Source organism: Spermophilus citellus (genome assembly GCF_964194105.1).
Source record: "Spermophilus citellus genome assembly, chromosome: 10".
Lineage (NCBI taxonomy): Eukaryota > Metazoa > Chordata > Mammalia > Rodentia > Sciuridae > Spermophilus > Spermophilus citellus.
The window spans coordinates 34,833,116-34,857,621 of NC_138197.1; the positions used below are offsets into that span (position 1 = coordinate 34,833,116).

Consider the following 24,506-nt stretch of genomic DNA (forward strand, 5'->3'; position numbering starts at 1 on the left):
TTCCTTGAATTCTACCTGCTTACTCTCATTCTCTTTAGTGACTTCTTCCCTTCCCTTCTAATACCTTTCCTCCCAAGCATCAAATAAATTTATAGGAGTAAACAGTAACTCAGCAGTCAAACAGAACAAGAAGTAACATGAGCAGCTTCAAAAAGCAAGGAAGAAAAGGAGTACAAACAATGCAGGACAGCCTAAATATTCAGGAGGACCTAGAGTCATCAGAAAAATGGTCATATAAAGAACTCAAGGAACACCTTCGACAGATGGAATGGAACCTTAAAGAGGATACAAGACAGCAAATTCAAGCAGCGAAAGAACACATTGAGAATGAGTTACATAAACAGATAAAAGAAGAAGTTAAGCATCTTTATCAGGAGATAGAGATAAAAAATAATCAAACAATAATTCTAGAAATGAAGGAAACGATAAACCAAATTAAAAACTCAATTGAGAGTATCACTAACAGAGTGGAGCAAGTAGAAGCCACAACGTCAGATAATGAAGACAAAATATACCATCTTGAAAAGAGTCTAGCCAACTCAGAAAGGCTGGTAAAAAATCACGAGAAAAACATCCAAGAGTTATGGGATAACATGAAAAAACCAAACTTACGAGTCATCAGGATAGAAGAAGGTACAGAGATTCAAACCAAGGGAATGAGAAACCTGCTGAATGAAATAATTACAGAAAACTTTCCAGAAATAAAAAAGGAAACAGATATACAAATTGAAGATGCATACAGGACACCGAGCACACAAAATCACAGTAGACCAATGCCAAGACACATTGTTATGAAGATATCCAATATACAGAGCAAAGAGAAAATATTAAAAGCTACAAGAGAAAGGAGACAGATTACATTCAGGGGTAAACCAATAAGGTTAACAACGGATTTTTCATCACAGACACTGAAAGCAAGAAGGTCATGGAACAATGTATTTCAAACACTGAAAGACAATGGATGCCAACCAAGAATTCTGTATCCAGCAAAATTAAGCTTCAGGTATGACAACGAAATAAAGATCTTTCATGATAAACAAAAGTTAAAAGAATTTGCAGCCAGAAAACCAGCATTGCAAAGCATTTTGAGCAAAACACTACACGAGGAAGAAATGAAAAACAATAACCAAAACCATCAGTGGGAAGTGCCTCAGTAAAGACAGAGGGCGAGGGGAAAGATAATCACGGAGAAACAAACTAAATTTTTTTTAAAAAAAGGATAAACAATCAAACATGGATGGAAGTTGAAACCATATATCAATAGTACCTCTGAATGTTAATGGCTTAAACTCCCCAATAAAGCGACATAGGCTGGTATCATGGATTAAAAAAACAAATCCAACAATATGCTGCCTCCAGGAGACACATCTGATTGGAAAAGACATACACAGGCTGAAGGTGAAAGGATGGGAAAAAATATACCACGCACACAGTTCTCGTAAGCAAGCAGGGGTGGCCATCCTCGTAGCGAATAAAATCGACTTCAAGACTAAGTTAATCAAAAGGGATAAAGAAGGTCATTATATACTGTTAAAAGGAACCATTCACCAACAAGACATAACAATTATCAATATTTATGCACCAAACAATGGTGCTGCGACATTCATAAAACAAATTTTCCTCAAGTTCAAGAATCAAAGAGACCACAACACAATAATTATGGGTGACTTCAACACACCTCTCTCACCATTGGACAGATCCTCCAAACAAAAATTGAATAAAGAAACTATAGAACTCAATATCACAATCAATAACCTAGACTTAACTTACTTATATAGAATATATCAACCATCATCAAATGGATATACTTTTTTCTCAGCAGCACATGGATCCTTCTCAAAAATAGACCATATATTATGCCACAGGGCAACCCTCAGTAAATATAAAGGGGTGGAGATAATACCTTGCATTTTATCTGATCATAATGGAATGAAACTGGAAATCAATGATAAAAGAAGGAAGGAAAAATCCTACATCATATGGAAAATGAACAATATGTTACTGAATGATCAATGGGTTACAGAAGACATAAAGGAGGAAATCAAAACATTCTTAGAGATAAATGAAAATACAGACACAACATATCGGAATCTATGGGACACAATGAAAGCAGTTTTAAGAGGAAAATTCATCGCCTGGTGGTCATTCCTCAAAAAAGAAAAAACCAAGAAATAAATGAGCTCACACTTCATCTCAAAGCCCTAGAAAAGGAAGAGCAAAACAACAGCAAATGTAGCAGAAGGCAAGAAATAATTAAAATCAGAGCGGAAATCAATGAAATTGAAACAAAAGAAACTATTGAAAAAATTAACAAAACTAAAAGTTGGTTCTTCGAAAAAATAAATAAGATCGACAGACCTTTAGCCATGCTAATGAAGAGAAGAAGAGAGAGAACTCAAATTACTAACATATGGGATGAAAAAGGCAATATCACAACAGATGCTACAGAAATACAGAAGACAATTAGAAATTATTTTGAAAACCTATATTCCAACAAAATAGAAGATAGTGAAGACATCGATAAATTTCTTAAGTCATATGATTTACCCAGACTGAGTCAGGAGGATACACACAATTTAAACAGACCAATATCAATGGATGAAATTGAAGAAGCCATCAAAAGACTACCAACCAAGAAAAGCCCAGGACCGGATGGGTATACAGCGGAGTTTTACAAAACCTTTAAAGAAGAATTAATACCAATACTTTTCAAGTTATTTCAGGAAATAGAAAAAGAGGGAGCTCTTCCAAATTCATTCTATGAGGCCAACATCACCCTGATTCCGAAACCAGACAAAGACACCTCAAAGAAAGAAAACTACAGACCAATATCTCTAATGAACCTAGATGCAAAAATCCTCAATAAAATTCTGGCGAATTGAATACAAAAACACATCAAAACAATTGTGCACCATGATCAAGTAGGATTCATCCCTGGGATGCAAGGATGGTTCAATATACGGAAATCAATAAATGTTATTCACCACATCAATAGACTTAAAGATAAGAACCATATGATCATCTCGATAGATGCAGAGAAAGCATTCGACAAAGTTCAGCATCCCTTTATGTTCAAAACATTAGAAAAACTAGGGATAACAGGAAGTTACCTTGACATTGTAAAAGCTATCTATGCTAAGCCTCAGGCTAGCATCATTCGAATGGACAAAAGTTAAAGACATTCCCTCTAAAATCTGGAACAAGACAGGGATGCCCTCTATCACCACTTCTATTCAATATAGTTCTCGAAACACTGGCCAGAGCAATTAGACAGACGAAAGAAATTAAAGGCATAAAAATAGGAAAAGAAGAACTTAAATTATCACTATTTGCAGATGACATGATTCTATACCTAGAAGACCCAAAAGGGTCTATAAAGAAACTACTAGAACTAATAAATGAATTCAGCAAAGTGGCAGGATATAAAATCAACACGCATAAATCAAAGGCATTTCTGTATGTCAGCGACAAAACTTCTGAAATGGAAATGAGGAAAAACACTCCATTCACAATATCCTCAAAAAAAATAAAATACTTGGGAATCAACCTAACAAAAGAGGTGAAAGACTTATACAATGAAAACTACAGAACCCTAAAGAGAGAAGTAGAAGAAGATCTTAGAAGATGGAAAAATATACCCTGTTCATGGATAGGCAGAACTAACATTATCAAAATGGCAATATTACCAAAAGTTCTCTATAGGTTTAATGCAATGCCAATCAAATTCCCAACGGCATTTCTTGTAGAAATAGATAAAGCAATCATGCAATTCATATGGAAAAATAAAGGACCCAGAATAGCAAAAGCAATTCTAAGCAGGAAGTGTGAATCAGGCGGTATAGCGATACCAGATTTCAAACTATATTACAGAGCAATATTGACAAAAACAGCATGGTACTGGTACCAAAACAGGCGGGTGGACCAATGGTATAGAATAGAGGACACAGAGACTAATCCACAAAGTTACAACTATCTTATATTTGATAAAGGGGCTAAAAGCATGCAATGGAGGAAGGATAGCATCTTCAACAAATGGTGTTGGGAAAACTGGAAATCCATATGCAACAAAATGAAACTGAATCCCTTTCTCTCGCCATGCACAAAAGTTAACTCAAAATGGATCAAGGAGCTTGATATCAAATCAGAGACTCTGCATCTGATAGAAGAAAAAGTTGGCTCCGATCTACATATTGTGGGGTCGGGCTCCAAATTCCTTAATAGGACACCCATAGCACAAGAGTTAATAACAAGAATCAACAAATGGGACTTACTTAAACTAAAAAGTTTTTTCTCAGCAAGAGAAACAATAAGAGAGGTAAATAGGGAGCCTACATCCTGGGAACAAATTTTTACTCCCCACACTTCAGATAGAGCCCTAATATCCAGAGTATACAAAGAACTCAAAAAATTAGACAATAAGATAACAAATAACCCACTCAACAAATGGGCCAAGGACCTGAACAGACACTTCTCAGAGGAGGATATACAATCAATCAACAAGTACATGAAAAAATGCTCACCATCTCTAACAGTCAGAGAAATGCAAATCAAAACCACCCTAAGATACCGTCTCACTCCAGTAAGATTGGCAGCCACTATGAAGTCAAACAACAACAAGTGCTGGCGAGGATGTGGAGAAAAGGGTACACTTGTACATTTCTGGTGGGACTGCAAATTGGTGCAGTTTGGAAAGCAGTTTGGAGATTCCTGGGAAAGCTGGGAATGGAACCACCATTTGACCCTGCTATTGCCCTTCTCGGACTATTCCCTGAAGACCTTAAAAGAGCATGCTAGAGAGATACTGCCACATCGATGTTCATAGCAGCACAATTCACAATAGCTAGACTGTGGAACCAACCCAGATGCCCTTCAATAGATGAATGGATAAAAAAAAATGTGGTATCTATACACAATGGAGTAGTATGCAGCAATAAAAAATGACAAAATCATAGAATTTGGAGGGAAATGGATGGCACTAGAGCAGATTATGCTTAGTGAAGCTAGCCCATCCCTAAAAAACAAATACCAAATGTCTTCTTTGATATAATGAGAGCAACTATGAACAGAGCAGGGAGGAAGAGCAGGAAGAAAAGATTAACATTAAACAGAGACATGAGATGGGAGGGAAAGCGTGAGAAAAGAGAAATTGCATGGAAATGAAGGGAGACCCTCATTGCTATGCAAAGTTACATATAAGAGGTTGTGAGGGGAATGGGAAAATAAACAAGGAGAGAAATGAATTACAGTAGATGGGGTAGAGAGAGAAGATGGGAGGGTAGGGGAGGGGGGATAGTAGGGGATAGGAAAGGTAGCAGAATACAACAATTACTAATAGGGCATTATGTAAAATTGTGGATGTGTAACCGACGTGATTCTGCAATCTGCATTTGGGGTAAAATTGGGGTTTCATAACCCACTTGAATCTAATGTATGAAATATGATATGTCAAAACCTTTGTAATGTTGTGAACAACCAATAAAAAAAAAATTGTATTCTGAATTTTAAACAGACTCAAAAGTAGTTCTGAAATTAGAGGAATTTGGATGCTGTACAGAATAGTGTTAAATAGAAGAAAAAATAGGCCCTAATCTGCATCATGTGGGATTAGGCCCCAACTTCCTTAATAAGACTCCTATAGCACAAGAATTAAAACCAAGAATCAATAAATGGGATGGACTCAAACTAAAAAGTTTCTTCTCAGCAAAAGAAACAATCTGTGAAGTGAGTAGAGAGCCTACATCTTGGGAGCAAATCTTTACCCCTCACACATCAGATAGAGCACTAATTTCTAGGGTATGTAAAGAACTCAAAAAGCTAAGCACCAAAAAACCAAATAAACCAATCAACAAATAGGCCAAGGATATGAACAGATACTTCTCAGAATTGGATATACAATCAATTAACAAATATATGAAGAAATGTTCATCATCTCTATCAAAATAAAAAATAAAATTAGAGAAATTCAAATCAAAACTACTCTAAGATATCATCTCACTCCAGTAAGAATGGCAAATATTATGAAGACAAACAACGATAAATGTTGGCAAGGATGTGGGGGGAAAAAGGCACACTCATTCATTGCTGGTGGAACTGCAAATTGGTGCAGCCAATTTGGAAAGCAGTATGGAGATTCCTTGGAAAACTGGTAATGGAACCCCCATTTGACCCAGCTATCCCTCTCTTCCATCTATACCCAAAGGACTTAAAAACAGCATACTACAGAGACACAGTCACATCAATGTTTATAGCAGCATAATTCACAATAGCTAAACTGTGGAACCAACCTAGATGCCCTTCAGTAAATGAATGGATTAAAAAAATGTGGCATATATACACAATGGAATAGTACTCTGCAATAAAAGAGAATAAAATCATGGCATTTGCAGGTAAATGGATGGTATTGGAGAAAATAATACTAAATGAAGTTAGCCAATCCCCAAAAAACAAATGTTGAATGTTTTCTCTGATATAAGGTGACTGACCCATAATGGGGTAAGGAGGGAGCGCATGGGAGGAATAGATGAACTCTAGATAGGGCAGAGGGGTGGGAGGAGAAGGGAGGGGGGGGGTTAGCAATGATGGTGGAATGTGATAGGCATCATTATCCAAAGTACATGTATGAAGACATGAATTGGTATGAACATACTTTATATACAAACAGAGATATGAAAAATTGTGTTTAATAACAATTGTTTAATAAGAATTGTAATGCACTCCACTGCCATGTATTTAAAAAAATAAAATCAATAAAAAAGAAAAAGAAGAATAGTGCTAGAAAATATAGGGAAAACTCATAATAATATATATTATTGATAATATATATTAAATAGTTCTGCAAATTATTATCTTAACAAGAGGACAACAAATGTTGCTGCTAACACATAAGACAGGCTTCATCTTCAGATGTGCAGAATTGTTTCTTTTTCCTATTGTAATCCCTTATTCCCACCTGGATCTGTTTTTTATCCTTATCTTTATTTTATTTTGCTTTAAGTTTCTACAATTTTTCTCCTACATATATTACAATAAACCCCTGAACTAGATTTGCTTTTTGCCCTCATATTTCTTGTTAAAGCAGAAACTTCTAGCAACTATTATTGGGAAATGGGCAAATGATTGCATATATTGAGTACTGATTTATAACTGTTTTCATAGATACCTGATCATAATAGCTAATTAATTGAACATGTTTTCTAACTTTCTTTGAATGACATTTCTGCAATAAAAAACATCCAGATTTTATTAAAAAAAAAAGATAACAATGGGAGCCAATCCAAGTTGATCAATTAAAAGAGTCAAAGTTAAACAAGTGGTGAACAAATTTGTTCTTTAACTAAGAGAGGGTTTTTAATGATTCTTTATGGAGAGCAATTGCATAAGTAATAACAATTAAAACATACAATTACAATTGTTTTCTAATAAATAATTGATTTGATAATAATTGATTTTATTTTCCAAATTGGTAGGAAGAGGGATCATAAAAATGAAAGAAAATGTTAGACACAGAACAAATTCAAATAGTCATTAAATTTAGCTAAGCGGTGAGGTGTAGGTTGGCAAAATATTTGCCTTAGGTTAAAATTTAATTACTACAATGTTCATGGGTTCTCTCTTCAGTGGTCTAATCCTTCACATGGATTAAATTAGAATACAAAACAACTATGGTTCCCTTCTCCCAACTTATTCATGAAGTACTTAGACTTTAAAAGGTTTTTATTTTAGTGTCAAATAGAAGAGATGAACTAAAATGAATAAACTAGTTACCTTAAAAGAGTATCTGAGGGGTTTTCAAGATGGTGGAATAGAGGCACTCATTTTCTTGGCTGCTGCATGGATTGAAACCAAGAAAGCAGACAGGCAGCTTTCTCAGCGAGTTGGGCAAACAAAAAAAGTGGGGGACTTTTCTGGAATTTAAAACTGGGCATTCAAAGCAGATCAGGACTCAGGAGGTCAGATGTAATAAAATAAGGATGAAATCCCCAGCAGCACAGTCTGAAGCACCAGCAGCCAGACACGAAACACCAGCCAGAGTGGTCCCTCCTGAGCATGATGGAGGGATAAAGGAGTTAAAGGAACCCACATTTTTAGGGAGGCCTGAGGCGTATCTGGGTATGGGGCATTTAGAGATCAAGGACATTGCCCAGCAAATCTGAAAGACTTGCTGCACAATATCCATATGTGGGAAAAGAAGCCTCCATCTCTCCAGGCAGTGTGCAGAGGACAAAGGAAGGATCCATTTTGCAGCCCCTGTGTGGGGACCAGCAGCTGAGGGGGCTGATTCCTGGCAAATCTGAGTTTGGCCCCAAATACAGACCCGTAAATACACACTGCGTGGCATAGAGTGTGCTTAAGTGACCAGAAAAAAAAATCAAATATGGAGAGAAATTTACACCAGGGACAATTGGTTGTGAAAATCCACCCAGCTCTAACTTTCCCCATCCAATGGCTGGAAACTATGAAGGCAGGGGCACAAGTGTTTGAAGACTGAACCAAAGACCAGGAAATGTGGTATCTGAAGGTGACAACCACCAATGCCAGAATTGGGTCCCCCGACCACATGGGTGGAACCCAGGAGAGAACCCTGGGATACAGTCTTCCAACATGGACCAGCAAGTAGTGGGCACTAGAGGTGCACTGATTTAAAATCTCCAGACCAGTTGGCATTCAGCAAAGAGCCTAGATATCACCTAAGCCTAAACTATGCCTCCAGGAATTCTACCTGTGGGATTATCACTGTCATTCCAGCAATCTAAAGGGTGGAACATCACACTCTGGGTGCCCCCACCTAAAACTGCTGAGAAGAGAAACTGAGAATCTTTTTGAACTCCAATGGAAAGAATTCTTTAATTTTCACATGATTTTTAAAAAATTCTTTTTCTCTGTTTAATTGTGACCTTGATGGTAAATGGACATTCCCATTTCTAGCATTTTTGAAGCTAGTCATTTTTTATGGATTAGTTTTTTTGTGAACTAGAGTGTTTGATTGGAATAGTTTTGTTTTGTATTCTTCTATTTTTTATTTAAAAAAAATTTTAATTTATGTTTTTTCTCCTGTTTTTTAATTTATATGTTTTTTTCTCCTTGAATCTCTCCTTTCTTCTGCTAACAGCCAATCTCTATATTGTCTCTTTCATTCTTCCTTTAATTTTTTACTTCTTCCTCTCTTTTCCTCCCTCATAATCATCCCATCCTATATCATTTCTGTTCTCTCTCTGTCCATCATTTGAAATTATAAATCCTTTTGCAAACTTGCTGTTTTTATTGTAGGCAGTAACTGACCATATCATTTATGTTTATTATAATTAACATTGTAGATGTCATAGTAGGAACTATTTGGTTTAATGTTGTAAATTGTTTGCATTGGTGGTTCTTATTATTTGTCTTCCCCTAAACAGTGAGGTACAGGAAACCTTCAAAGACACCATTTAAGCCCAAAGGATAGAAACTCTACCCATCGAACAGTATAAATCTGAGGCAGTAAACACACAAACAACGTGAAAAAGCAAGGGAACAAATCACCCTAAACAAACGTAGATACTCCAGTAACAGGATCCATCAACATCACAGTGGATGAAATGTCAAAGAAGGAGATTAGAATGTACATAGTTAAACTGATTTGCTAAGTAAAGGACAGTATAAGAAATGAAATGAGAGAGAAAATACATGAATTGTACCTCCTCAATAAAGAGGTGGAGATTCTGGGGAAAAAAATGAGCAGAAATCCTTAAAATGAAGGAAACAATAAACCAAATTAAAAATTTAATAGAAAGCATCACCAACAGACTAGACCACTTGGAAGATGGAATCCTCAGACAACGAAGACAAAATATGTAATCTTGAAAATAGAGTTTACCATGGAGAAAAGATGTTAAGAACTTATGAACAGAACTTCCAAGAACCAGGGGATAACATGAAAAGACAAAATTTAAGATTTACCAGATAGATGAAGGAATGGAGATACAAACCAAAAGAATGCACAATCTTTTCAATAAAATAATAACAGAAATTTTCCCAAACCTAAAAAAATGAAATGGAAAATCAAATATAAGAGGCTTACAGGACTCCAAATGTACAAAAATACAACAGACCTACACCAAGGCACATTATAATGAAATTGCTTAATATACAGAATAAGAATATAATTTAAAAGGCTGTGAGAGAAAAATATCAGATTATGTATAGGGGAGAAACCCAGTCAGATCCTAGCTGATTTCTCAACCCAGATCCTCAAAGCTAGGAGGTTCTGGAATAACATATACCAAGCTCTGGAAAGAAAATGAATGTCAACCAATATTCCTATATTCAACAAAATTAAGCTTCAGATTTTAAGATGAAATAAAAACTTTCCATGATAAACAAAAGTTAAAAAGAAATTACAGCAAGAAAGCCAACACTACAGAACATTCTTGGCAAAGTATTCCATGAGGAGGAAATGAAAATCAACAATGAAAATCTGCAAAGGAAGAAACTACACTAAAGGAAACGTCAATTAAAGGAGAAACCAAGTCAAGTTAAAAAGCAAAATGACCAGGAATACAAACCATGTCTCAATAATAACTCTGAATGTTATGGCCTAAACTCATCAATAAAAAGACACAGACTGGGTGACTGGATTAAAAAACAAGACCCCAAAATATGCTGTCTCCAAGAGACTCATCTCATAAGCAAAGACATCCATAGACTGAAGGGGAAAGGATGGGAAAAAAACATATCACTCATTTGGATCACCTAAACAAGCAGGGGTTTCTATCCTCATATCAGGTAAAGTGGAGTTTAAGCCAAAGTTAATAAGGGACAAAGAAAGCCATTTCATACTGTGTTAAGGGAATCATACATCAACAAGACATAATAATCATAATGTTTATGTCCCAAACAATGGAGCATCTACGTACATCAAACAAACCCTTCCCAATTTCAAGAATCAAATAGACCACAACACAATAATATTGGGTAATTTTAACATGCCTCTGTCACTGTGTAGATCTTCCAAACAAAACTAAATAAAGAAGCTATAGAAGTAAAACATACAATTGATAATTTAGACTTAACAGACATTATAGAATATTTTATCCATCAATGACAGAATACACTTTATTCTCAGCAGCACACAGATCTGTCTTTAATATAGACCATGTTATAAGTAAGTTATCACATACGTTGGCACACAATTGTAATATTATATTAATATATTTCTAACATCCATAAGGGTTATTTTGATAGCTCCCTTTCCATTGATATTAATTTTTGTGTTCTTTTTATTGATTAGATTTTTATCAAATTTTATTTGTATTCTTTTCTATTTCATATATTTCTGTTCTTATTCTTTATTTTTTCCTTCCTACTACATAATTGGAAAGTAATTTTATTGTTATTCTGGCTTCTTTCTGATATGAGTACTTTGTTATAAATGTTCATCTGAGTACTCTTTCATCACAAAGATCCTGATATTTTAAGCTTTAATTATCAGTTCAAAGCACTTTTTATTTACTTTTCTTGTGCTTTCTTACTTGACCTCTAGATATTTATAAGTGCCATTTAATTTTGAAATAGTTGACATGTGGGGGTGGGTTTCTACATATCTTAAGGTGATTGATTTCATGAAGGGTACACGCTGCATGATTTCAAATTAAAAAGAAGTAATGGAAATGCTTTTTTATATCGATCGTATTGGTTACATACATGTCAAAATTGATCAAATTGCATACTTCAAATATGTGCATTTTATTGTACCTCATTTTTACCTCAATAAAGCTATGGGGGGAAAAGAGTGTCTGATATACAGTAGGCAGTCAAACGTATCTATTGACTATTGTTGAATTTTAAAAGATGCCAAAAAATCATAAGGAATTTCTATATTTTTCTTATTGTCTTTCTTCTTGTTATGAGGGAATAATAAAAATAATTTCTCCATTTGTGAACTGTCACTGAGGGGTAAGAATAAATGTGTTAATGAACAAATGGGGAGATGGGTTTGAGGGTACTCACTGTCTCCTGACTCCGCAGACAGAGCATGGCTCCCCGATCTGACTATGCTTCCCTTAGCCATGATCTGAAATGAAAAATCAACAGAAAAGAGACTTGACATCTTTGACCTTGACCCACTTTGGTTTGTTGAGTCTGCTGGAGGAAATCAACCTGATAAAAAGTAAGAGTCAAGGGAGCATGGATGAGAATTACTTGTGGTGCACAAGTAATTTATTGTGACATTCTTGGACCCATTGACCACTTCTGTCTACTGATAAGACCCAAATACATTCCACTGCCTTATTCTTACCAGGTAATAGAAAATGAGTTCTTTGAGCTTTCCCATGGCTTGTCCATCCAGTATATAGTGTGCCTTGATATTCTGTGTTTGGCCACAAGGCAGGGTACCAGCCACAGGCTCCAGGTAAAGGTAACTCCCACTTAAGGAGAAAACATGACTTGCAGTATGCCGAGCTCCCTGGTGTTCTTCTTGGATCCACATATAGTTAAAACATGTGTTAGGTTGCTGGTGGATGACCTGATACAACAGAAAAGCAAAGAGACAAAATTATCTTGAAATTCTTTAGTCGTTTCTTATCGAAATGAATAGTTAAAACTATGTGTCTTCTATTCTGTGTCTCCCTCATCCCTGCTGACTGCTAAATACCGGAGTTGTCAGTATCCCTATGTTGAAGATATTAAAAAGAAGTCATCCACAGACTTGTCTCCTTTGTCCTGATTCTGCTGACTTATCACTGCTTTGACATTTTGTTTTTCTTTTTTTTTTCTACTTTTCAGAGCTAGAGGAATGATATTCAAATGGAAAGTATAAATCATCCAAACATAAAAGAGAATCATCACATAATTAAAACCTTTTGTAAATTGCTTTATTGAAATTATATATAAATGTAATATATTATCTAGCTGACCTAAAAATTGCTTATAAACAATCCTCAAAAGATTTGCATTCATGCTTCTTTTCATTATTATGATTTCCATCTTTTAAGGCCTATGTAGTTCCTGGAACTTTAAACCTTTACAGATGTTTAGCACATAATTCCATATTCCCTAAAAAGTCACTGCTCCTTAGCTTTTTTCTTGGTGCATATTTTTTTTCCTAAATTTATTTGACATATTTTACAGACTAATCTATTTGATCCTATAATAAAGTTTCTGTTTGTTTAAAAACTATTATACTTAGATACATTATACTAATAATTTACAGGTCTGTTAACTTTAAGGATATTTCAACTATTTTAAGTGTAGGGACTCTGCTTATTTATCTTTTTGGTCCTAGGGAGGAGCAGGTATCCATTACATGGAAAACATTTAACATCATCACATACTTTTAAATTTAATTAGCAGGAATATTGGCAATTAGAAATAATTTAAATACTCTTTATCTAAACTAGAATCAACAAATTGTAGTCTTTTACCACTTTTTGTTTATGATAACAAGCAAGAAAACTTTTAGCTGTAGAAATCTTTTGAACATCACCATTAGATAATATATACTAGGTGTGTATTCATGATCACTTTACAAAATACCTAAGTAGATGTGAAAATATATAACATAAATTTCATTAATAAGTGAAGCAGCTGATATTATTCAGGACCCAAATCAAATAAGATTTGTATTTACACAGTATACAAAATTTTACAAATAATCTAATGAAATTATCAGTCACTTCTATAATATCCTTTTCTAATGTCTTAATTATTTTTCATGAAATTCAATTATCCTCAAATATCTAACCTTGAAGTCTGGATTTCTTATTTCTTTCAATTGCAATGTTTGCTCTGAATATTTCATTGTTACTAATGTTATTTCTCTCTCTTTGTCCTCAGAGGGTTTATTTATTGTGGTACTTACCGAAATAAAAAGTTTGTTGGTTAAGATGTTAGTGGTATTGATTGAAAACTGTACAAGACCCTGTTCATTGGTAGTTGCATTGTAAAGATAATTGGCTTCACTTGCAGAGATGAAGATCAATTTATTGGGAATGGGAATACCTTTCCCATCCACCAGAAGCACCTAAAGAAGAAAAAGTATTCGATAATTTATAGGGAAAGCAAAGAGAACAGAACTCAGGTGCACATTTAAGGCCTTTAATGCTGTAACTAAGTTTACTACGAGGCTTTTCTTCCATTTGGGCTCCTCAGGTGCTTCCATAACTGGTTTATTTTTGAAACTCCTTAGTATTCCTTTAAGATCAGGGAGGTTTTATTATTTTTAAACTTATGTTACTAGTCAGAGGTTTTTTAGTAATCACATTTGATATTTAATAATTTAGTAATTACATCTAGTGCCAAAATTATAGGAATCAACTTAAAAGGGCTGCTTTCCCCTTTTCATTTAGCAGGAGGCTAGAGTGCTTGGCTGTGCTCACTCTCCTCCTCCCTGAACAAAGCATTTCTCTGTGCTTCAGCTTCCCACTGGGGCTAGCAGTAGTGCCTCCTTCATATGTAGCAGTGAAGATTAAGTAAAGTAATCCACATAAAATATATTAGAAGATATCTGACACATTTATTCCACAAATATTGGTCAGTAACGTTACTATTATCTCCTGAAATAATCAGCTATGGAAACCCACATGAAAACATTTCTCTTTGAGGAAAAGTAAATAATTATAAAACCAATGAAATCAATTCTTAATATAAATAAAATCAGTATTTGCCTTGCTTTATTATTCTTAAATTATATATCTTACATATTAAAACAGTACAACAATAACTATGAAATGAATGATATAATAATACCTATACCTAAAACCTGAACTGTTTATTCACCTATTTCTAAGTAGAAGAACAGTTACGAAGAAGGCACTGACAGCCATAAACTGGGAGTCACTTGTGAGAAACTGACTGAAAATTCCAGTGCTAGCTGGGTGAGTACTTTACAAATCTAGAGATTTGTACATTTCATCAGTGATATTTACAAAGGGAAGTTCTAGTTTTTGGTTTCATGACTTTGGTCATATTGACTAATTAATAACTAATCAAGTATGGGGTACATCACTGGGCCCTGGACTTATATCAACAGGAAATTTTGCCTACTTGTGAGTTACACTGTACCTGTCCAGAAAAGGGGATTCCTCGTCTAAAGTGTGAGTCCACTTTCACAAACTTGAGTTTGGTGGCAATGTTTGTGATTTCACTGGTCCCATTTCCAGTGAATATCAGGTCTGAAAAATATACAGAAAAGAGTAAATACTCTTGAAAGTTACTTTAGTCCTAAAATTTCCTTCCTGTGTCAACTTTTCTTAACCTCATTTTGTTATGAGAAATAAATCAATGTTTAGTATTTTATCTCCCATATTCATTTAGTACTCAAACCTGTTCCCTCTTCTCTGATCTTGGCTTCCACCCTGAGTTTCATTTCGTAGCCCGAACTTTTAATCTGAATCAAGTTGGTTTTTACTTGTTGGGTGATGCAGCCATCACTGTTGAGCTGAGAACACAAAAACAATAAATGTCAAGCTGATTAAGATGCATAGTCACTAAATTTATTTTCTTTCTAATGCCAAGGAAACTTTTTTGGGTTAAATTGTTAATTGACCTTCAGGAACCTCATATTCATTTCTGCTTTGTAATCTCTAAGGTTAATTTTTCAATGAATCTTATTGACTAAGAATAGAAATTCCTGTTTTGGATAAGAGATATTTTGGGACAAGCTTGTCTTATTACTCTCCTTCTAGCTTGTAAAATAGAGTGCCCTCCTGGCTGATATGGTGATAGTACCAAGAAAGAACACTGAATACTAACCGGCTGACTGAATTCCTCACAGAACTCTTTCTTGTAACAATTACCATGATGAAATAGTTTTCTGCACATGCTCACAGTTGCAAGTCCTGGGACTGGTTTCCCATAGGTGTATCTATCACGTGAGAAACAAATCAGGAATTGAGAAAGGCCACCTGCATTTCCCACTACCAACCCTCCACAAGCCTTATAATAAATTAGGCTGTCACATTTCTTTATCTAGCCTGCTCCCTCTGCTATTGCTTATTTGCCAGAATGAGTTTTATTCTCAAGGCTAAAAGAAACTTGAGTTATCTGATTTCATAAAAGATAAAAGTGAAAGGGATCTTTATAGATCATATTCACTCCCTCAATTTACTACTTAAAAATGGGGGCTCAGTTGGGCCTGGTGGGGCATGCCTGTAATCCCAGCAACATGGAAGGCTGAGGCAGGAGGATTGCAAGTTCAAAGCCAGTCTCAGCAATTTAGTAAGGCCCTAAGTAACCTAATGACAACTTGTGTTTAAATAAATAAATAGGCCTGGGGCTGTGGCTCATTGGTTAAATGTCCTTAGGTCCAATTTCCAAGAAAAAGGAAGAAAGAATTGAGGCACATAAAAAAAAAAAAGAAAAAAGAAAGAATGGAGGTTCAGAAAAATAGCACACCTCAATAAAATAGTGTCACTGGTAGTGTTCTCATGACTGCTTATTTCAACCTGTTATCCTTATAGTCATAATATCAGTCACTAGATAATTTATTTTATGTGTAAGTCACTTTGTTAGAATTCTAATTATTGGCTTCTGCCCAGTAGTTTTGACCTATGATCTTTTCTATTATGTTTTCTGTCAGTCTCATTAGAGCCTCCTCCTTCTTGATCCATGTCAGGATTAGTAATTATGATATATACATGAAGAAAAGGAGAAAGTAAAATATCCTAGAGTAGAAAATTCTTAGAGAATTATTATTTGAGGCTATTAAATAATTAGTTCTATCACTGTACCAAAGAATCTATGTTAATCATTAAAGTATTTTCTTAAAATTGCCCAGTGAGAGATTAAACATAATTAATTCAGTGTTCCATGAGAAGCAAGAAGGCAGTTCCAGCCAGTGAAATGTTTAGGATTTAACAGGCCTTTTCTTTTCAATAAATTAGTGCCATAGGGAGAAACAAGGCTACAAATTTTAAGATATTAAGATATTTATAGGTTTCTATGGTTTGATTTAAATTATTAAAGCAAAATAAAAGTACTATAGAGAGAGTAAATGGAGTTAAAATATGGAGAATTTCATAGTTTTTTTTTAATAGGTACCAGACACATGAGGTTTCATTTTACTTTTCTGTTAACTTTTGCACTTGGTTGAAAATTTCCATCATAGAGAGTTGAAACAAAGAGTGCTTATGAGTTAAAATTGCCAAAACAATGTGTAAACACTTACCTCTAGACACATTCAGAAAAATTTGAGGATTTGAGTATAAGTTTATAACTAATATTGAAAATACTTTAAATTTTGCTAGTGTAATAATGGTATGTTGTAAGTGGAAAAATACCTCTATTTTTTTAAAGGTACATATTTGGGGAAAATTTTGTGACCGCTAATTTAATCTAAAATATTAAAGCAAAAAAAAAAATGATACAAATATTGAAAGCTAAATAATTATTAAGGGCGTCTTTTTTCTTTTCTAAATTTGTGATTTTATTAATAAGTACTCAAAGGGAAGCAGTGGAATACTATTATAAAAGTACTGAGGGAAACTAAATTTATTATCTATACTTAGATAAATAATTATTCAGAATTGAGGCCAATTATGACAATATAGATAAAATAACTCACATTCCACATACTGTTATTTCCACTTTTTCATCCAAGATACTGATTATCTTTGGCACTTGAACTTTGACCTCAAATTTGGGAAGCACTGTCAATAGAGATAATGATAAAAAGAGAGGCTGGTGAACATTTACTGGAAATGCAAACATTTTTGACACGTCTATAATTTTCCCTCACATGGAACTCTGAAATGTTGTATGAATTTTTCAATGCACTAACTTTGAGATGGCAAGATTTAACAATCCATGCTGAACCAGTTAAAACAGACTCTAACCACAGTAGATTTTAATGACACTAACAGATGATGGTAGTTGTATTTAGGTAAGAATTTTCATATTTTTCAAAGAATACTGAAATGATTTTACAAACCCTTTTGACTTTGTTTGTTTACATCATCATGATGGCTTTCTTTAGAGATAGGTTTAACTGTCTTTAATTCAAGTTCAACATACCTATGGAAAATTTAAATGATTTAAGTGAATGCATATTTTATGTAGCAGAAAAGTCCTGCCCTTTCCCACTTATATTATCCATACCAAATTCCTCCACAGTGAAGGAGTGCTCTGCTGTTCCACCTGATTCTCTCTGTACCACCACTTTGTAGGAGCCCTGAAGGGGCTCTGATGAGAGAGGAAAGGAGAGTTGACTCAGGCCACTTTCTAACTTGAGACTCTGCCACTGTGCAATTCTGTTTCTTTTGGGGTTCTAAAGAAAAGCAAGAAGCACAGGGAGTGGTCATTAAGTTCTGATGGTCCTTGAACATCACCAATAATTTTGAGGGTAGTAATTAGCATTGCCTTTGGGAAAGACAAATGTAGAAGGAAGATAAAATACAATAAATTGGGCTTCAGGGAGGAGGAATATTTGAACTTTCTAACACATCAAAATACTAACTTCCTTTGAGATGCTTACCTCAAGGTAGATCAGTGGAATCTATAGGAAAACAGGAGAGAAGTAATGTGGTTATTACTATGTGTTGCTATTTCCCTGAAAAATATTATTTAATAATATCATTTGAATACTTACATCCTCCTAATGAAGACATGACTATAGTATTTACTTTCACAAGAGAAGTATATTCATAGATTTTTATGTCATTTTGACTTAGACCCAGTAGGAAGAGAATTTCCAGAATTATTTGATTAAAAGCAAACCAAGACTATTACTTCTACTAGAAGAGAAGCATTCAAAGAAATAATAAATGCTAAATGAGATGGAAATGCTAATTTCCATGATTTGGTGATTACATATTGTATACATGTATCAAATTATTATCCTGTGCTTCCTAAATATGTATGATTCCTATGTCAATTAAAAAATGTAAAAAAAAAAGCTTTGTTATTTTGTCATATGTTAAAGGCCAGTTGGAGCAAGTGATGTTCAGTAAGCACATCCAACTCTATATTGTATATATTTTCTAATATATGTATTAAATATATTATTAATAATTCATTATCCTTATTGCAGTATATTCAGAGCAATTAAATGTAGCTATTATAAGATTGATTAATTACTGTTAAAGAGAAAAGACTTCTTCATTTCCTGCCCCTCAACTTTGTCCTATATGAGACTCTAGAATTGTGGTGAGGCTGGAGTCAGGTTACAAAGGGAATATCTTTCATCATCTTGCTCTTCTTGGACCTTCCTGCCTGGCTTTGGAAGAGTAGTCCAATCTGCCCCTCCCCACATTCCCATTTCATAGACATAGGATGCTTACCAGTTCATTTTGGGGGTGAAAATTTTCATCCAGGGAGACGATACGAAATCTCACTAAAAAACAAATTATCTTGTAAGATTCATACCCAGAAAAGTAGATGATTTGGGTTATTAGTCAAGAAGATAAAGGATTGGATGATGATGACTTTGGCTGGAAAACCTGCAGGGGAGATTGCCCTTCCTTCTCAGTGTTGCCCTGGCTGAGGAAATTTCTTTACATACCTGTCTGGCCCGGTTTGTAGATGGGTTTGTCTGTCTGGACAAAGACCAGACTTTGAGCATTCTTCACCAGCACTGTGTTCTTCTTCCTGAAATCTTGTGTTGGTCCCTTTATTTGGATAGTGAGGAATCCTACCTCTGAAGAAGATAAAATCCTTGGGAGCTAAAAAACAAATATTTTATAATTGAGGAACTCTACACCCATTCCTTCTGAGTTCTTCATTATTATTTCTATCTGTTCTTTAGCTTAAAAGCATCTTGGTAGAAAAGACTATTTCTCTGGATATAGGAACAAAGACATTAACATAAGAAATAGGGGAAATTAATAAGAGCAGCCATCAGCAGAACTCAAATAGATTAGATTATGAGAACTGTAATCTCATAACTGGATTAATCCACTTGATGAATTAATAATTTGAATGAACTACTGAGTGGGCATGGCTAGAGAATATAGGTCCTTGGAGGTGTACCCTTGGTGACTATATCTTGTCCCTGACTCTTCTGCTTCTCTATCTCTTTCTGTCTCTGTCTTTCTCTGCTTCCCAGATGCTACAAGGAGAGTAGCTTTGTTCTGCCACACTTTTTTGCCATGATGTCCTGTCTCACCTCATCCCCAGAACAATGGTGTCAGCCAACTATGGTCGCTATGTCTGAAACCATGAGCCGAAATAAACTTTTCCTTCTCTAAATTGTCATCTGGCATTTTGGTCACAGAACAAGAAGTTGACTGATATAGACTTCTAGTTATTAAAACACATTTCTTTTAACTGAGTCTATGAATATTCCTTGTCCTGGAAAAAAATATGGGAGAATATAAGAACTGAGCATGACCCATTAGTCAACCTCAAAGAGGTACTGGATGTTTGCTTGGAGAATTTTGCAGGATTGAAACATTCAGATGACATCTAACATGCATCACAAGAAAAGAATGCACTGAATGCAGAATTATCTTTGTATAATCTGCTCCTAGGCAATGTCCGATCCTGACTCTTTCAGAGAAAATTATATGTCAAAACTGGAAAACTCCTCCATGTTATACTATTTTTGTGGGCAACAGGATTTTTGTTTAGGAATTAAACTAAACTTTGGCATTTAGAAAATATTTTCCCCCTACTCTAGTGGAAGATGCATGCTTTGTAGCTGAGAAGTTACAGTCTATGGTCTTTGTGGAAGACCTAACAACATTCTTAAAGTGATTACTTGGGGTTGAACACCAGGTTCCTATCACCAGGACTAGCAGAATTCATTGAGACAGGCATTGCAGCCAGTACTCTAGTAGTACTCACAGTGAAGGAGATGCAATGGAATAAGTCCTTCTCCACCACCAGGTCAGTAAAGAGGCTTCTGTTTTCCCTTAGAGACTCCAGAGAAGCACTTATAGTTACTGTCTCATTCAAGTGGCTAAGAAGGAGGCAGGCCTTCTCAGGGGTCACAGTGTGGAGAAGAGAGGGAACCAGCACCATATAATGTCTGGGAAGGTAAGAGGTTAAATCAGATAAAAACCTATAATAATAAGAATTGTCTTCTGTGTTTTCCAGAACAATAGTTATTTATAGCTGTAATTGGTTCTGTACCAAGAGTCAATAAACCAAGAGCAATAAGATGGTGATTCTGTAGCTCATTTGCAATTAAGAACTATTATTTTCTTATATATTATACTACTTTTGCCCATACATCATCAACATGAACTCATATCTTAATTTTTTTTTAAATAGGAAACTTGGTACAAGAATCCTAATATTACTTTGTTATGTAAAGAGCAGAAAGTTGGAGGGGAGAATACCAAAGGTATTTGATCTGTGGAACACAGAAGTGAAGTTTGTTTCCTCATTCTCCAGGTGGTCTACTCCTACACATCAATCTTTCTTTATGTGTTTTGAAGAATTTCTTGGCAAAAAAATATGTCATGAATTTTTAGGGTCACTCTTAAATAATGTAAATCTCATATTTTTTTTGCACGACTACTAAGTTTTTATTATAAAAAAGAGAAGGTCATGGTAATTACGTAACTTACCCATGGTCATTCAACTTGTACTTCTCATCTAACTCTTCCCTGGCACCTGAATTTTCTGAGCTCTTGTGTACTGTTCTTTCAAGGATCTGATACATGATAAACATTATTTTTTGCCTTCCCATCCAGCTTTTTCCTCTTGTTCTTTGATATCAGTAGGAAAGGAGACATAAGTGTATAATTGACTCAATATACTATTTTTTTTAAAAATTTTAAGCCTACTTGATTACAACTTAAAATTTAATTATATATATAGTTGATATTTTAAACAACTATTTCATAAGGGTTTGGTTAATATTCAATCTAATAGATACTGAAGTTGGGACCCACTGAGGTTGAGTAATTTGCCCAAGATTTCACCTGCAGTTAGCAACCACAATGTTTCAATATATTACTCAACCGTGAATGTTTGCATTTTAAATATTTGCCTTTGGAGTAGGAGCTAAATTTTGTAAATATTAAACTGATAACTTTTAATTTACTATTTTCACCTGTTCTTTTGAAACTTTAGTCTCCTGGAATCTTACTGTCCCTAGAAGAGGGAAACAGATACTTTGTCTCTTTGTCACTCTCTCAATTCTCACATCAAAGTCTAACTCTGGAGAGATAAGGATTTCTTCACTGTGTAGAGAAAAATCCCCTTCTGTTTATGATAACTAGATTTACTGCTATTTGCTAAAAGGTGGGCATAATGATTTTCAATGGATGGGATAATCCTGTGTAGTGTAGACTGCATTTGAGGATACAAACTGCTTTGTATTTCTGAACCCAATAAATGCCTCTTGCTTTATTCATTCAACCTGCACTCAGAACACCAAGTGACCTCTACCTATAATCAAATACTATCTGGACGGGGAGCAGTGGGAGTTGATGTATCTGCAGTTGCAGATGAAGTAGAGGAATGTTGGGAGAGAAATTCACCTGTATTGGTTGATGAAAAATTGTGCAAAAAAGAAGCCTAAGGAAGACAGAAAAGTTAGTTGATTAGAGTACTAATTCCTGCTTCCCATACTTTGGCCTGAACAGGGCCAACTGTGGCAGATGAATAAGGTAACAACAGATGGAGGGTCCTGTTACCTCTCTACCAATTTTGAACTCTGGAGGTTGCCCTCTATAGGTCTGAAATGTAGCTTCACCAAAGTCATCTGGCAGTACAGTGCGTGTAGGCAAAGGAGGGTTAGAAGTTTAACCCCCCTAGGACACCTCAGTGTGTATGTCTTCTTATCAGATCCAAGAATTCCCACCATTCTCTGAAGAATGTAAATGTAGCTTGGTTTAGGCCAGGGACCCCAGATGAGCCTCAACTGCAAAGGAGCACACTGACTATGCAGCCTAAGCTATGTTGGAATCATAGTGACTTTACTGAATGTAGAATGCAATAGAACGTTGGGGTTCAATGGGAGGTGAAAGAGCTGAAGTGAGACAGAGTCAACCAGAGGACTTTTACATCTTGATCAAAGAGAGAAACCAGCTGTCTAGTGACTCTAATAGTACATGCTAGCAGGTAAAAAGTGCTGAGGGCCATTGCCAAGTAGGAATGACGCATCGATATTTCCTTGCCAGCGTACCCCATGTTAAATGGACTTGCCTTGGAAATTTGCTGTGACCTTGCATGTGTGTTTGAGAAAGGTGACCCTGCTCAACGACCAGGGTGGATCCAGGTTTTAGGAAGTATCCAGGTTTAAGATAATTTGGTTTTAAGGCGTTCCCGGTTTAAGACAATAGGGGTTTTAGGGAAGTTAGAGGTTGAAGATTATTGCTACTGGGATTAGGGCGTTCCTGCTGCCTGAGCTCCCGTTGAGCTCTCGTGAGATCCAAAAAGTATATTGGAAGAAAGCCTCGTGAGATTCAAAAAGTATATTGGAAGAAAGCCTCGTGGAGTAGGTGAATTGGGCGGAGGAAAACTGGGATTGCCCCAGAGCGTGTGTGGAGGCCGGTGTGAGTTCGGGAATAAAGAATTGCTGTTTGAATCTACAAAGCTGTGTGGTGGCTCGTGATTCTGTGCCAAGCCAAGACATTGGCAAAAAAGAAATCAAATTAACAGTGCAAAAAGAGACAGAGAACTCTGAGGCCAACCACTCTGTCCCTCTTTTCCTCCAGAAGGTTATAGAGACTATAACCTTCTAGACACTATCTTGGAGAAGGAACTAGGGAGAGAGCAAAATGCAATTATTGTATTTCATCAAATTTAAAATTGGATAGGACTAAATTTATTTTTTTCCCATTGACCAATAATTGGGGACTTTTCATGAAGACTTGATAAATGATTAAATAATAAAGGAGCTGTCCTTTCTGTACAAATCTGACCTACAGTGTGAGTTAAGTTGCACCCCACTATACACCCTGATATTTTTATGTTCAATGCCCTCTGTCCAAAAGAATCTTCATGAGAAAGTAGAATATGAGGTTTCAAATTGTGCTTCCTAGTGACTACTTCTTGTATTTATGATGATTGGTCCACTGGAAAGAAGTGATTTCAAGAGTTGAGAATATGTGAAAGAAAAAAAATGGGTTTACCAAGATAATCTTCTCTGACTTAAAGGTACCTTAATGAGTGGAAAGATAGCATTTAATAGGAAAGGCAAAGTAAGGATAAAAGGGAAAGACTGATACAGAGTCTTGAGACTTCAGTGAGACTTACGGTTCTGCAGAGTCCGAGTCATTGGCAGAAAACAAGACAAGAAGTAACACCAAACATAAATGAAGAAGCTTGTCTTTGCCCATAGTGAGAGACAAATCTCAGGTGTGGTGTTGTTCCCAACACCTTGCCCTCAGCTTGATCTCTGAGACTCTCTACATTGACCAGGCTTTATGTGGAAGCTGTTTTTAAACAAGCCCCACCCAAGTCTTTTGATGAGAGGTCAGAATGGGACACAGGTTCCCAAAAAGGGTCATTGCTCTTATATTGCCTCATTCTTTTTTTTTTTTATTGTTGGTCATTCAAAACATTACATAGTTCTTAATATATCATATTTCACAGTTTGATTCAAGTGGGTTATGAACTCCCATTTTTACCCCGTATAC

General features: G+C 35.4%; 1 protein-coding gene across 1 annotated transcript in view; it reads right to left on the minus strand.

Annotated features, from left to right (window-relative positions):
* Positions 1–24,206, minus strand: part of LOC308658168 (pregnancy zone protein-like) — a gene marked incomplete at both ends in the record, with an annotated part of 70,293 nt that extends 46,087 nt beyond the window's left edge. The window contains 13 exons of the mRNA XM_081310783.1: positions 11,986–12,049; positions 12,275–12,502; positions 13,838–13,999; positions 15,040–15,149; positions 15,301–15,415; positions 15,730–15,841; positions 17,540–17,624; positions 18,073–18,241; positions 18,449–18,469; positions 19,254–19,306; positions 19,475–19,634; positions 20,758–20,941; positions 24,124–24,206. Of these exons, the coding sequence (XP_081166909.1) occupies positions 11,986–12,049; positions 12,275–12,502; positions 13,838–13,999; positions 15,040–15,149; positions 15,301–15,415; positions 15,730–15,841; positions 17,540–17,624; positions 18,073–18,241; positions 18,449–18,469; positions 19,254–19,306; positions 19,475–19,634; positions 20,758–20,941; positions 24,124–24,206 (1,546 nt within the window). The remainder of the gene's footprint in view (positions 1–11,985; positions 12,050–12,274; positions 12,503–13,837; positions 14,000–15,039; positions 15,150–15,300; positions 15,416–15,729; positions 15,842–17,539; positions 17,625–18,072; positions 18,242–18,448; positions 18,470–19,253; positions 19,307–19,474; positions 19,635–20,757; positions 20,942–24,123) is intronic.
* Between the last annotated feature and the right edge of the window lie 300 nt (positions 24,207–24,506).